Below are 15,457 nucleotides of genomic sequence, written 5' to 3' on the forward strand. Positions count from 1 at the left end.
TCCAGTACATGATAAAATTTGAGAGTACTGAGAACGATTTAATGAAGGCTTAATTTAATTCTTTTTCAGGATCAGTTTTGTAAGATAGCATTGAACATTATCAAAATGCATGGGGGCGGTCCGGTGGTGCATGTGATAAATGGCGTCGGTCCACACGGCAGGACCGGGTTTAAATCCCATCCGGATCGTTCCCCCGTAGCAAGGACTGACTATCCGGTTACGTGGTAAGATAAGTCTAGTAAGCCAGAAATGGCCGGCGTGGCCTGTAAGGTCGTTAAGCCAAGAATAAGAAGAAGAAGTATCAAAATGCATATTAATATCACAAAAGCAAAAACAATCACTTAAAATTGCCGGTTCTAGTGCAACCCTCACCCTCAACTATCGGTTTTCGCGATCATCCATCATTTCATAACCCAAACATTGTGGAGAAATCAATCAGACAACCGTACCGTAGATATAAATATTCAACACAAGCCTCCAATGCAAGTTTCATCTTTCTTTTAAAAAACAAACGAGTTTTAACTGGATCCCGAGACCGGGTAGATAGACGCAAAACCACAATTTGCCTAATCGTTTTCGTTGGGTCAGCTCTAACGGCGTGTTGATTAATGCCTTCGTTGACTTTCATCACGATTGAACGAAGATGACCGTCGGACCCGAAACGCTCTACGGCAGCTACCGTGAAGGTCAAAATGGTGAAGTTTTTTTTTGCGCACCGGCTTCTACGAAAAATTCTTACGATGCGTTAAATCCGATGGGTGTTTATTGTTGTGCTGCCGGATTACACTTATTCTAAGCAGAGCAAATGGTACGGAATTCGGCCCGTGACGTCAACACCAATGCCCAAAACAAAACACCACAACCAACCCAGCCTTAACCGGTAAACACTTCAGCTTTGTTTGTACACCGTTTTGTGATGGAAAAACAATGCATGATCATCGTGGAGCTTCTAGATCTAGACAGGTTGAAGATCAAACAGCAATGTTGCCTAATGGCTTCCGATTTTGACTTGTCATCAATCGTTTTATTTCAGCATCAAAATAGTGATGCACCATCCAAAAAGCATTACAAAATGTTCTGTGTCATGTTCTACAATTAATCGGAAATTCTCCCATAGTTTAGAAAACAAAACTACGCGAGTAAGCACACAGTCACATTTTGCCTAGCAGCGAGCAGCGAGCAGCGAAACCCCATCTGATAGTTCGTTCGTAATTGTTGATGCATAGTTATGCTAATAAGCGTTCCTGGTAACGGTGCAGCGCGGTGCCAAGGGTTAAGTATAGCGATGCAATAATAATTAATGCTTACATGGTTGGAATTGTGTTCAGAAGACGTGTTATCAAAAATCAAATTGAAGTAAATTAATCGAACTAAATTAACTGTCTGTTAAGGTAATGTTACTTAACAAAACCGTGGAAAGTTGTACAATAATACTTATATTAATTAAGCTCAAAATGGATCATTATTTTAATACTATTTAAATAGATAACATTTATCAACTAATTTGGTAATTATTTAATTTAATTTTTTTAAATTCAGTTTGTTTTTCTGATTTTTGAGATCGAAAAACTTTACTAAGTCCTACAACAGAACGCAATGCAGTGAAAATATTTGTAGACCCTATTCCAATAGATCGTCTGCTGGTACTACTTGTTGCTAAACACTACAATTTTTTCGATAGCTTCATTCATTCCGACACGGAAGACATTTAAGAAATGGTGTCATTTGGTTCCGTGTCACGTATCGCAAAAAAGGCGACAAACCAAACCCTTATCCCAGTCGTCGGATGCAGCAACTTGCAAACTTGCAGGAATGTGACGCACGATCAGGCACGATCTCGCTGTCGGTAGCACACCTGCAAAACCCGGTCCAGAACCCAGAAACACTGCAAATCACCAGCAAACCGCACATAGGCACATTAATCAGCACACGGTAATGTATTCCGAAACGCAACTACCGATCGCTCTCGATCGTTCGCTAGCGAACGGACGCGGCAGAATATCCTAAACCGAGCGTCAGCTTCCACTCGTGTCATCCGATTGGTGTCACCGGCTTCATCGTTACCGTTTTCCCTGCCCGAGCGCCATCAATGCCGCCCCTTCGTCCACGGTGCGCGTGTGCAGTATGTGTCAATGTGGCCGCCCATCACCGAACGCCGCAGCTTGTTCTCATACTCCCCCTTTCAGTAGCCGGCGCAAAGGCTTCAAACGAAAGACTGCACGCGGCACGAAGGCACGAACCCCCAGCCGTTTGTTGCTCTTTTTTTTTGCTGTACACCGTGCAGCCTGCACTGATTGGCCGCTGTTGTCTCGCTCCGGCTCCGGCTGCCCTTGCCCGCGGTATATAAAACTTATGTTGCCGATTGCCACATCCAGTCGATCGCTGAAATTCTCACCATCATTCCGTTTCGGGCATTCGGACATTCATTTGCAAAAACGTCACCGAACCGAGCGGACACGGTTAAGCGCGGATCAGACGGTAATCATCCTGAGCCTGAACGACAAAAAGCGAGTGAAGTGAAGTTTGCCGATTGGTACGTGTGTGCCCGTGTGCGTGTGTGCGTATATTTGTTTTGATTTTTTTTTTTGTTTTTCGTACTTTCGTTAGCTGCATGCGTTTTGGGCTGTTGGGAGATTACTTTATCGGTGTCAGTCGTTTGGTTTTTCGTGCAGATCGGTTACTCGATGCAGACGCTACACCTGTTTGTATGCAGTTACGCTGTCCCAACAGCATTCCCTCTCTAATCCTAAGCCTAAGCCTTTAGGGTTAACCGTTGATCGGCGTTCGCATAGGTGATTATTGCGCGATTCGTGTACGTGTGCAGTTTCCAAGTTTTCACCACAGTCGCAATCGTATCATCCAGGGTATCGCAAGTGTTGTTCTGAGTGTCCAAAGAACGTGAAGAAGCTGTTCCGAAATCATAGCCCTTTTGATTTCTTGTTTGCCTTTCGACAGGTAAGATTCAATGGGGAATATTTAGAGTAGTTTTTAATCAACATCTTTACATCCTCAATCGAAACCGATCAACTAGCGTTGCTCATGATGAGCGTTAAGTTTCTGTTGTTAAATTGTTCCTCATTTGGTCATATACCGTACGGCTGCTCCTGTTAGATGGCATTTCGAGGAGGTTTTGCGGTGTACAGTCGGTTCGAAACGAGCATCAGTTGCATCAACTTCGACGAAGCCAGCCGCGTGCAGCCTGCACCTGTTTCGGTGCGTTCCAAGGCGAACCGGTGCGAATTTTCGCGTTCCATTGCGGCGTTTGATCGATTCTGGTGCTTGCTGCGGTCGGGTTTGTACTGCGGGTGATTGCAGACCGTCGCGCTTGCGGGACGGCGTACGCGACGGAACGAGATTTATGCTGCACAGTTCGATGAAAGGGTTGTTGTTTTGGGGTTGTGAAACTCGGCCACAGCGCGGTGACTGGGTACCCGCTGTACGGGTACGGTTTCGTTCTCTGGTGGAGGCGCGAGGTGGCTTGTGGATCGAAAGTGATCGTCGAGCGTTGGGAATTCTATCTTCACTGTCGAATCATAAGGCGATGATTCAAAGAGATGTGTATGAAAAGAATGTTTTTTTTGTAGAATAATTTTAACGTTTAATGTAAAAAATTGTTCTTTGTGAATATGAACTAAAAGTCATTTTTAATTTATATTCTTATTATACATAATCTTTTCAATTGCTACTGCTTAAAGCAACCGAAATATCAAATGTATGTTTTGCTATTAACAATCCGGGTGATCAAACATATGTTTTGTTATTTTTGCATCAAACATTCAAAATTAGATAGCCCTCTGTAGACTTCGGCGGGGAAATTTCAATGACCCGCTTTGACATTACCACATCACATTCAAAACAGCCTCATCGCCCAACCATACTAAGCCACCGTTCGCTTGCTCAAGTTGTCTTGTCTATTTTCGCCACATTTCCCTAGCGGAAACTCGGAAGGTCAGCTCGTCGAACTAGCCCCGTCATGATAGGCATGATTGCAAACATCATCATCATCATCATCACCGTCATCTGCATCTGCCTGGACGGATCGCTAGTTTTGGAAGGGAAGAAAAATCCGAAAGCCACCGGTACCCACCGGGTTGAACATAATCCACCCAAAAAGCCGGTTTAACCAATTCGTTGCGTGACCTTCCATGGGTGAGTTTTTGAGCGTATGTGGCAGACGTGTCCGGCGGGTCCAAAGCGAATAATCCCTGGTAAATGGGGGAGACAAAACGGGGCTGATAGCGCAACTGTTTCCCAGTGGAACTGGGCGATGGAATGCAAGATTCAAGATCACTTGACGAGTCCCAAAAACTGCATTTTCAAGGTTGTGCGTGTGTTGCGGTGCTCGTTTGGTCTCACTTTAAAACACCCGAAAACCCTGCGCTCATCGGAATGGCATGCACATGCATCCGAGAAGGTGCATTTGGCGCTCGACGCAGACAACAACCAAAACACATCCACAAGCCCACCAAAACACGTGCGTCTGCGCGATGATGAAACAGTTGAGACAGGAAGGAGACATGGCTGGCTATCGATAGAGTGTTGACAGCGGAGGAAAGAGTGTGATAAACGACACCGAAAGCGATAAATTGATGGAGCAATCAGAAGACAAAAAAAAACTATGGAAAAAGAAAAAAAAGAGAGAAAGAGAGAGACAGATAAAGCCCAAACAAACATCAGCTAAACTATTTTCCAAGGCTGACTTGACTTTCGGCTTTTCTTTTAGCCTTTCTCTCTCTCTCGATCTCCATTCCTTCTCTCTTTTTCTCTCTATTTGGTTGTTTTCATGATCACGAAGAGCGCCTTTCTTTTTCTTTCCGACAGACGCCATTCGTTTCTTCAGCATATGATCTCGGCATGGACCCATAAGAAACCGGTTACACCTCGAATCGATGACCACAAACCAATTTGAGAAGGTTTTTAACCGCCAATTTTAGCAATGTATACAAAAAAAATGTTTTTTGTTAGTATAAAAATTAAAAAATTAAATTCTATGTATGCAAACGTCAAGCAATCTTAATTCACCTTCTGCCACCTTCGCCGGATGTGAAAAAATACTTTCGCTTTCAGTTGGTTCGGTAGTAGGGTGCAACAGAACCGGATTGAACGGACGAATCCGGCAATAGCCGTTACCGCAAATTTCCATTTAGAACGAAAAGCAAGACTCCCTTCTCAACTTACCTTGAAGATGGTGTATAAAGTTCTGCTGCTACAGGCCAGACAACCATTTTCCGATCTTCTGATGCAATCCTGTACATGGTTCTGTAGCGTTCTTTACCGTTTCCCTTGCTCAACTCCAACAGTGCGGTCGATAGGAAGCAGCTAGATGCTGTTTGGTTTCGTCAGCACCATCAACACGCGTCGTATCGATTTCTAGCGCCGTACGATGAGACTGAGACCGAATGCTTCAAATGTACCGACGGTGAACCTTGAAACAGTACATGACTTCAACATCCGCTAAGCGGCGAACCTGCGGCACAGGTGGTCAGCATCTTAGCGATACACGAACGCCGGTCGTTGGGTCGGTTTCTTACCAAGCAAATGATGGTGCAATGGAGTGGTTTTGCAAAATGTGCGGTTTTGTTTTACTTCTTTTGGTTCCCCTGCCCAATACCCTTCCTCACGGGTATCTCCGTTCCTATAAGTTATAAACCCTTTTGTTTGAAGAAAATAAAACATTGAATAAGCAGATTGGTAGCACAAAATGGAAAAAAAAAGAAAAAAAATATATTGAAGCAAACTTGCTTAATAAAAGCCTTTATAATAACTATCTAAAAGGTGATAGACCCTTTAACGCACCGTCATAAACACTCACCAACCGTGGTGCAAAGTTCACAGAATAATTACACTCAGCTACAAGAAAGTAATCCGGTCGGCATAATTGTTCAATCAATGTCAAGTTTCTGCGCAAAAATTACCACCTTGCATAAAGGATTAAGAACCGGATTGTAGTAGATCAACCGGCAGAAAACCACTTTCCCGTGCGATCGATCGTGACAATCAAAGTGGGAGCGCACAAGAACCTGTCCACTAATTATACGCCCCCTTTTGTAGCGTTTGAAGAAAATTAACCGTTTGCAAAGAACAACCCACTCCATCCCTTCGCGGCGAGCAAAAAAAAAACGCCAACCTTTGATTAGTGTGTTTTGTTTTATCTGGTTTTTTTCCCACCCCCCAAATGACTCATGTGTCCCCGTTTTTTTATTTTTGTTTTTCGTACAGTAATTAGAAGAAATACATGGTGTTAAAAATAACCATGAAGCAAGAAACTGAAGCACGGCTCGTTTCGCGATCGGTTTTCTGCGTTTGCAATTAATACAATTAAACAAGTGCGGTGAGAAGCGTTACCCATTTGAAGCAAACGAGCAACACTAATAGCAGCAGCAGCAGCACCAGTAACCTAACGATCGGTGGATTATTGCAGCCGGCCCCGGCCAGCTAACGATGCCAATCATTGCAAACGGACGGAAACTGACGCAAAACCCGTGGAGGTTAAGTTTAAGAGGTTAAGTACCCTTTGCTGACAAACTCCATTGTGCCAGCCCGTCATTGACCCCCATCGATTAGGGCTGTGACCTTCTGCAGAGTGAAGCAGAGAAGCTCCGGAAGCTCGCATGCCACATGTTAGAAAACAGTTTGTTGTGTAAACAAATGTAGAAAAGGTGACATTAATTGTTAGGCTAACGATTGACATGAGATGAAAATGGTTCTGCTGTAATGTTACGCAGGCCTACAAATTAGCATTTCAGTTGGAAAATCTTTTTAAACTAATAATGATAATGATCTTCTCTGCATTCATTATCTACTGACAAGCATTCCATTATTTGTGCAAAATTGTGCTTCACTAATATAATTTACTTCTACTCGTTTTTTTCTCTCTTTCTTCTCTTTAGAACACACACATCATGAACAAACTTCACGCTTCGTTGCTTCTGGTGACCCTGGCAGCTTTCGGTGCTTGTGCTGAAACGGTCGATCTCCGTAAGTATGACGTTTGGCTACCATTTTCGTACCGAAGCACACTCACCACATCGGTGATCCTCTGTGTCTGTGTGTCCGTTTTAGCCGAGTACCTGCACGTCTGCCACCGTGAGGATCCGAAGCTGACCGAATGCATGAAGGAATCGATCGAAACGCTTCGACCGTACCTGGCCCGAGGAATCCCCGAGCTAGACATTCCCTCGATCGATCCGATCCATCTGGGCGATCTGATCGTGGCGGAAAGTGTGCCCGGTCAGGGCGTCAGTATCTCGGCGAAGGACATCAAGGCGTACGGTCCGTCGAACTTTAAGCTAAAAAAGCTCACGTAAGTCCTTACGAAAAGCATTTCGGTTGTCGCCGCTGTTAACTGTGATCCAATATTGTTGTGCTCCTTCACAGTGTTGTCGAATATGGTAAGATCTACTCGTTCGAGCTAGAGTTGCCGCATCTGTACGTTGAGGGCCGGTACGTAGTGGATGGTAGAATTCTGCTACTGCCTGTGAAAGGTTCGGGCAAATTTACTGGAAACTTTAGTAAGTGTAATCTGGCCGATTGTAACGAGTGGAACGGTTTATTGATCGAACATTTTTTTCTCTGCAGCTCAAGGTATCGGTAGCGTACGCATCAAGGGTGATCGGAAACGCATTAACGGCAAGGATCATCTGTCGCTCGCTAAGCTCGATATCAAAATTCGTGTCTCCGATGGACGTATAAAGCTGGAAAACCTTTTCGGCGGTGATCGTGTTCTAGGTGAGTGTAATAAATCACGCCAATGCAAAACATATTTCAAACCACTTTGCTTCCATCTTTCTCTTGCAGGTGAAATCATCAACGAAACCATCAATCAGAACTTTAACCTGCTCAGTACCGAGCTGATTCCGCTGATCGAGAAAGCCCTGCAGAGGATATTCAAGCGGACGGGAAATAAAATTCTCGAACGTTTCCCGGAGGAAGTGTTGTTCCCTTAGGCGGCGTTATCAAACAACGTTATCAAACAACAACTGTAATTTGTGATTAGCTTTTGCTTAAGGGTGTATTATTTAGTATTTTGTTTTACGTTTATTTCACCTTTTTTGAGCTGGATTAATTGTATCTCTTTCTTCTCCTAAACTAAAACACTGATTCCATCTGTGCTTGCGGGTTTTCTTACGATTCGATCCTTAGAATTGCACCGTTTGAGCGGATGGTGCCATGAATGTGTTTAAAGGTATCGATGATAAAGCTCAAACCACAAACCGCAAACTGGTGGCACGCAATTTCACGACCTGTACATAGTTAGTTTAGTCAAATCTGGATACGTATTGGATCGATGTGGTTTGTAACAAAATCGTAGTTGTGGTTTGAATAAAAAAAAAGTCTCAGTCTTTGATCCAAATATGTTGTATGGAGCATTAATTCTTTTGATGACAGTTGGAAATCTTTCACTGGATTATGTTTGTCCTTTTACCTTTGTACAATATTATGGATTGTCACACAAAAATACAAACTTAAATAATTGAAATAACATGTTGGATAACTAGTTGAATTACACAAAAATCATTGCACAATGTAATGAAACATAAAGTGAGAAATGTATGCAACGTCAATCTCATTTAAGGCAGCATTTCTTTTAGCTTATTATTAGTTCATCAATTTTTTAATTTTGCCTTAAGATCGTACATTGAACTGACAGGATGGTTTTTCATAAATAAGGATAATTTTTTTACTTATCTACTATATTCTTTTACTACTTATTTTGGAAATTGTGGTGATGAGGCGTGTATTTTAGTGAAACGATCAATTTTTTCCATGACGAAAGTTATAGCATGATAAAGCTTCGTCATTGCTACCATGATTATAGCAAATGTGAAGGGTTTTCAAACTGAGCTTGAAATAATCTATTTGCTATAAAGCTCATCTCATCGCCAGGGCTCGGCAGACTGATAGAGGATACCATTTTATAAAAATATCGATTTCTAATCAACACATTGCAATTTAACAATATAAGCTTTTTTACATTATAAATGAAGTTGTGCTGACTAGAAGAGTTTTTGAAAGATTTTGAATTGTGTCTTGAAATTATTTGAAATTTCCAAGTACATACAGTTTATGTTATGTCTTTATCTTCAAATCATTTTTACGTGCTTCATTATCCATCGACAAAATTGAAGCTCTGTACGTTGTTTACAATTAGTAACTCATTCAAAGACATCTGCGCAAATGAAACGTGTGATCATGCATTCAAATATCAATAAACATTAACTTGTTTACTATATCCATAATAATCCATTAGCACAACCCTGATCTTTTCCACAACCGCAACGTCGTTTGAAGCTTCTCGATGCCGATTTTCTTACGGTTTTGTAATGTTCTTTAACCGTGAAATATCATTAACAACATTACCTGCTCATAAGCATTATTACTCCCTCCACTGATCCTCGAACACCAGCATGAAAGAAAGACCCTTCCAGAAAAAAACATTAAAATAAGCATAACGCGTGACATAACGTCACGCACGGACCGCAATTCAATCATGCCTGGGACGAATTTAACATTCCACACGGAACCGTTCACACTCCTTTGCGTATTCTCTGCACAATTGATTGTTCTTGCTGTTGGTTCAAATGAAAACGAAATGAAGTGGCGCTAAGTAAAGTAAGAAAGAAAAATAGCACATGAAAACATCAAATTTAATTTGCAAACCGAAAGCTACTGAAGCAAGACGAAATGAAATAGACACGCCAATTGCAAACAAGCGATAGATTAATTGTTAAACATCATGAAATAAACACGTTGACTGTAACGATTCAATTGGTTGTGAAGAAAACAGGAAAGAAACAAGAATTTAAATTTTATGCATATAAATAGGAAATAAGTAAAACTTTCTCACTTAAACTCGAATCATCTATAAAACTTGCACTTTAAAAAAATAGTATGACAAACCAACACTGATAAGGATGCTAAAGTCAAATCAGAAAAAGAAAAGACAAATGAAAGTGAATATTGGTTTAATAAAACTCTCAAAAACACTCAAATACTATTAAATATGACAGCATTTATTTAAGATAAATATTTGGTAAGAAATTCCAAATTACAAACATTATCGGTTTAGTAAATAAATCCAATTTTTGACATATTACAGCTCAATCGGTAAATGGTATAATAACAATAATTAAGATATTATCTGTTCATCAGCAACTTCTCTTCTCATATCCCTGATGCGTCATGCACCAACCATAACTGACATACCGACATAATATTTCCGATATATTTTTTCGCATCTTTCTATCCGCACATAACATCGATTAATGATCATGTTCATCATGCTGGTTTACCTCTTTCTTCACACGCTTGCGGATTCGCTGAGCTGAATGATGGTCAGTAGGTGAATCCCCCTGCAACACTCGACTCCCAGCAACTTCGCCCGCCCTGCGCACACTACCGGTCACTTTCGCTCTTTCTCTTTTTGTCCATTTTCTTCTTGAAGGTAAGATGAAAATTATGCAACACCCACAACGGCACCACGGGCGCAAAACTGGCATCTTGCACTTATCACCACCTTCCTACGGCACGTTTCGTAAGCACTTATCGTCATTATCGGTCCTCCGGGGCGGCTAGCGAACTCCTGACCGATTCAGCAAAGGGAAAAGGTGGATACTTGTGTGGTGGAGATGGAGAGGGGGACGAACTTTTCCAGCTTCCTTTCTACCTTTCCCGAAGAAAGTTCACCCACGGTCACGAGCCCGGATCGTTTTGATGTGGATGCCGATGGTCGATGGTTCGATCTTATGATACTCTTCGGCAAACGATCATCCAGCGTTAGTTACCGCATCACCTATCTGTGGCGTGCGGTTCATCTTTTAACGACATGGCATGGTGGCATGGATGTACGTAAATCACGAACCCGTCTTAAGCTAAGCAGGAAGCACTCATTGCAATGTTTCCTTCCCAAAAAGCCAAATCTCCCTGACTTATTCGATGGTACCCTATTGGAAAGCGTTTGTTTGTGCGTTGAGTTTCTGTTTCACCAAAAGTTCATTTTGCTTCCACACTTGGTTGGGATTGCGTGTGCGCACACGAGCGCAAACGATCCACCCGAAAACGCGACCGAAACTATTGTGCTTTAGTGTTTTATTTAGCCCACACTAGGAAGTGAATTATTATCAACCCGCGTTGCACAACGGTATGGCGTGTGTGCATGGTGTAGTGACGGGTGCTTATGTCTAATTATGGCGTCTAGCGTGCCAACGATGTAACCGAAGCGGGGACCATCTCCCACCTTCTGCCAATGCCGATGGTCTTGATCGTTTTGCCAAATCTTTACGCTTCGTTCCACTACTTGGGACGAGAAACGAGAGTAAAATTCGATTTAAAAAAGTGTTAATTTCAACAAATATTACAACATTTTTAAATACGCACTACGTTCATACATAAATATGATTCCAAGCATGGGATATAAAATGCACACAAATAAACAAAAACAATAAATAGAAAGGATTCGCAACAAATACAACAATGCAGATCGTAATAATCTTTCAACAATTCCATCTACAAAGCTAGATCTCCTTCAACGCAGAATGCAGTTAGCGGTTTTCCAAGAGCAGTATATTAACATTCTTTCGCACCTTTCAGTGGAGGATGTGTTGTTTGCCTTTTTGGCCGCAGACCTTCCAAAAGGACAACAGCATCCAAGCCACTTACGAAAACGCTTATCGATTCGCTGCTCACATCGACTCATTTCCGCTCAACAATCTGTCCATTGGGTTTACTTTTTCTTTCTTCCAGGAATGGGAAAATGAGCAAAACAGTAAATTGAACCGCAACTTACACGACACTGAATATTCACCTTCTCGATCACTGCATATCACATTCTTCTGCTTCTGCAGCGAACCCCGTCGAGCACGCAATGTTGTACCAAAAGTAGGAAGAAGCTGCGAAATGATTTTTTTTTTCACTATAGCCATGGTAAATAAAAACAATTACTAAAGTGTTTACGAGTGGCAACAACTTCAAAAAGTTACCTCGTACAAGGTGGGGAGGGGAGAGCATGCGTTCATACCCACCCCTGACCGCACTGGGTCTCCTTCTGTGCGGAATCCAGCCCGAAGCACCGTGCGGACGAGCGAGCTCACTTTCCATTAATCGTGCAGCCCTCGATCGCAACGGACGGATCGGACGGATCGACGTGCAGATTGAAATTGCAGTGTCGCCTCATAACATACGACGGTTGTGATCGTACCTGATCCGTTCTTTCATATCCAGCAAAAGGGGGTTCCTTGTCTGTGCGGTCGTTGAAGTCTTTCGTTACTAAATTCCTCGAGTTGCATTTTAAGCGTTAGCCGCGGTTGTGTTTCGTTCGATGTGAGCCCGTGTGTGTTTGTGTGTCGTGAATCCGGTGTTGTATCCGTTACGAAGTTCTATACGCGAAACTTCGCTGATTTTAAGTTCGTTTGCATCGTGGGCGCCCATATATACATACGCATTGCGAAACGGCGGTTGTGCGAAAAGTCGGAAAACCGGCACCCAGCTGACTGTCAGTGTGTCGAAATTCACACGAGCCACCCGCCATCTATTGCTGGCCCAGTAAGCTCCCGTCATTAGCCGGTTCGATTCTAGCGCTCCTCAGTAGCAGCAGCTACAGCGGCACTAAGAGCGACACGTCGTCACGATCGTATCGTCGCAGCAGGACGACATTTTTTCTTTACGAAACATCGGCACCGTTCGACGGCTTACAACATATAGAACCTGCATCCTTTGGACGGGCTACAGTCTAATCGAAACAGTGTTAGCGTACGGTACGGCGTTCACGACGTTGCGTAAATTGTGCAAGCACTAACCGCAATGGATCGTTCTGGAAGTGCAACAGGTGGTCGTTCTGACCGAGGCCATTCGAGGGTGACACGGTTACGTTCCAACATGGCCATCAGTTTGGCGACGATGGCCGTGTTCGGGTTGCTGTCGCCGGTGATTTTCCACGTGGTTGAAGCGAAGGAGATCGTTATTAGGAATAAGGACGTACCGCAGTATCAAGAGAAGCGTAAGTAATGATTGGGGCTGAAGTAGGTCAACAAAATGGTTCTCTGATGAACATATTTATGATATGTTGTAAGAAATAGTTTTTATAATAGTACACTGCTGGGGAGGACTAGTTTTAATAGAACATATTCAACTTATTTTTCTTGTAAATATTTCGTTTAATCCGTCCAGTAATTAGCAACAAAAAAGTAGTTGAACGTATTTTTGGGTTCCTACAATATTCAATTAAATTTTCAAATATTACAATTAAAAATCTTTATCTTTCATCTTCTTCATCTTCTTTATTTCTTTACTGTTCATTTAAAATTATACAATTTTTTGTTTATTTTTTTTTTTTTACTTGAACCGGCATTTTTGCCTGACCATAACTAAGTTGAATATTTTTTAATATTAGAATTGATATTTTATAGTTTTTAGGAGGAGTTTCAGGAGGTTGGAGGTTATTTGTATTTATGCCAATTTTACACCTTGAAATAGTTCTCTCAATACATAATATGACCATTTTCACGACTCAGTCTAGATCGTCATTTGATCACGAAACAACAATTTCGACTAAATTAGACACTTAACAGTCACACCTCCCTCGCTTGCTTTGTACAACAGCTTTAAGCTTAGCACGCGTCTAAGTCAGCATACTAAACAGTGTCGTCTAGAAATGATCACAAATCGTCACAAAATAACCCGGTGGTCCGTACAGACCAGCACCAGGACCTTTCAAGCAACTAAACTCCTTTGACTCCAGGCATTTCAGTTGCGTCATACCGAGCTGCCTGCGTGGTTTGCACGATGCATACTGATCGATTTTTCGCATCCAAATTACAACCACCGCCAGGAGTGCTGCGAACTCGTGGCATTGCATTTATGCGCTGCGCCACGGTTGCGTGTCGTGAATGTGCGATGCCGAAGAAATGCCCATATCAGGTTGGAGTAAACAACGGGTAAGAAGATTTATCGGTCAGTAAGCCAGACCCGGTGGAGAAAGTAAACGCGCAGGCAAAATTGAATATGAAAACGGACGGAACAGATGGGGACGTAAACGCTTACGCTGTTGGTTCGGGTCTGACGTAATAAGGCGGTGAATGTTATGCAGGGGGACGTGGGGTTTGTTTTGATTTTGAACTTCAAAGTTTTATGGGAAAAACTGAAGATTGGAACATTTGGGGTTTTTTTCGATTGTATAAAACCATGATGAGGAACATGCATATCCAAACCTACGAGACGCTGATTGTTGTATAATAGTAAGATAAGCTTTAACAACTAGGTACTGGCTGAGTAGCTGGAAACAAACTACGATTAAAAAGACTTTATCTATTTACTTCTCTTTCCATTTTGTAATATCCTTTCAGCGGAATGGCTGCGAACGTGCAAGCGCGCTAATCCGAACGAAGATGATTGCTTCAAGAAAATGTTCGAAGGAACCTTCCCGTACATTGCTAAGGGTATGTCCATGCCCAATTCGCCGTGTAGATCAATCTCTTAAAGCTCTCAAATCGTGTCTTTTCTTGTTTGACAGGCATTCCGGAAATCGGTGTCCAACCATTTGACCCCCTGCGGATAGAATCGATCCAGGTGTCGCGCGGTTCCGGTGGCCTTACGCTCAGCGGTGGCTTCAAGAAGCTTAGCATCAAAGGGCCCTCCAATACGACGGTCCGGCGAGCATTTCTCGACTTTGATAAGCACGCGCTGAGCTTTGAGCTCGAGATCCCGAAGCTGCGTATCGACGCAAGCTACAATCTGAAGGGAAACGTCCTTCTGCTGCCATTGGTTGGCGATGGCGACGTAACGATGTCATTGAAGAACGTCAAGACGACGGTCGTGACCAAGTTTGCAGTGCGCCCACTGCCCGAGGTAAGTACATTATCATCTTGTTTCCCCATTATTTCCCTCGCCGCTGTTCCGCTGTTTTTACATATTTCCGTTCCATCGTGTCCGATCGTTGATCGAACGATCAAAACAATAGGATGCAATCTTTATCGAGGAAATGAAAGTGACCTTCCTTGTCGGTGGCATGCGCATACATCTGGACAACCTGTTCCAAGGGAATCAAGTGCTGGGGGCATCGCTGAACCTGTTCCTCAACCAGAACGCGAACGAAGTCATCGCTGAGCTGCGGTCCGATCTTGAGCATGGGCTGGCTGACATTTTTACCGGACTCTGGAACGAGCTGTTCAACAAGCTACCGCTGAAGCTTTGGATCGCTTAACTGCAAGGACAACCGTTGTTTGCAGTCCTGTGTACATAGTAGAGGATAGTTTACCCGGCAAGCATTCTGCTCGTTTTCTTTAATCTAGACGTAACGAAAGGTAGCGAGACATTAAGCGTGAACGTTCAAAAAATAGTGATGTTAGTATAGGAATTGCTCACAATAAAGTAATCGTGTAGATGTGTAAGTGTTGTAAATATGAATGAATAAAATAAATTAATTCCAACATATTTGTGCTTCTTCGGTGAATTTAATCAATGA

General features: G+C 42.6%; 1 protein-coding gene across 1 annotated transcript; it reads left to right on the forward strand.

The window, feature by feature from the left end:
• Positions 1-2,312: 2,312 nt before the first annotated feature.
• On the forward strand, positions 2,313-15,426 carry LOC125764621 (uncharacterized). Its single transcript, XM_049429038.1, has 11 exons — positions 2,313-2,533; positions 2,608-2,955; positions 6,891-6,978; positions 7,063-7,303; positions 7,378-7,511; positions 7,579-7,728; positions 7,798-7,940; positions 12,778-12,994; positions 14,340-14,432; positions 14,507-14,841; positions 14,954-15,426. Exons 3-11 carry the CDS (start codon positions 6,903-6,905, stop codon positions 15,194-15,196), a joined length of 1,632 nt encoding a protein of 543 aa, XP_049284995.1. The 5' UTR covers positions 2,313-2,533; positions 2,608-2,955; positions 6,891-6,902; the 3' UTR covers positions 15,197-15,426.
• Positions 15,427-15,457: the final 31 nt, after the last annotated feature.

The sequence above is a fragment of the Anopheles funestus genome, chromosome 2RL, assembly GCF_943734845.2.
Source record: "Anopheles funestus chromosome 2RL, idAnoFuneDA-416_04, whole genome shotgun sequence".
Classification (NCBI taxonomy): Eukaryota; Metazoa; Arthropoda; class Insecta; order Diptera; family Culicidae; genus Anopheles; species Anopheles funestus.

Excerpts from the sequence above, each read along its gene's own strand:
- LOC125764621 (XM_049429038.1), top strand. The coding sequence starts at position 6,903 with ATGAACAAACTTCACGCTTCGTTGCTTCTGGTGACCCTGGCAGCTTTC. Across the intron at positions 7,941-12,777 it reads TCCCGGAGGAAGTGTTGTTC|ATTGTGCAAGCACTAACCGC; the intron begins CCTTAGGCGGCG and ends GACGTTGCGTAA. Across the intron at positions 14,433-14,506 it reads CTTCCCGTACATTGCTAAGG|GCATTCCGGAAATCGGTGTC; the intron begins GTATGTCCATGC and ends CTTGTTTGACAG.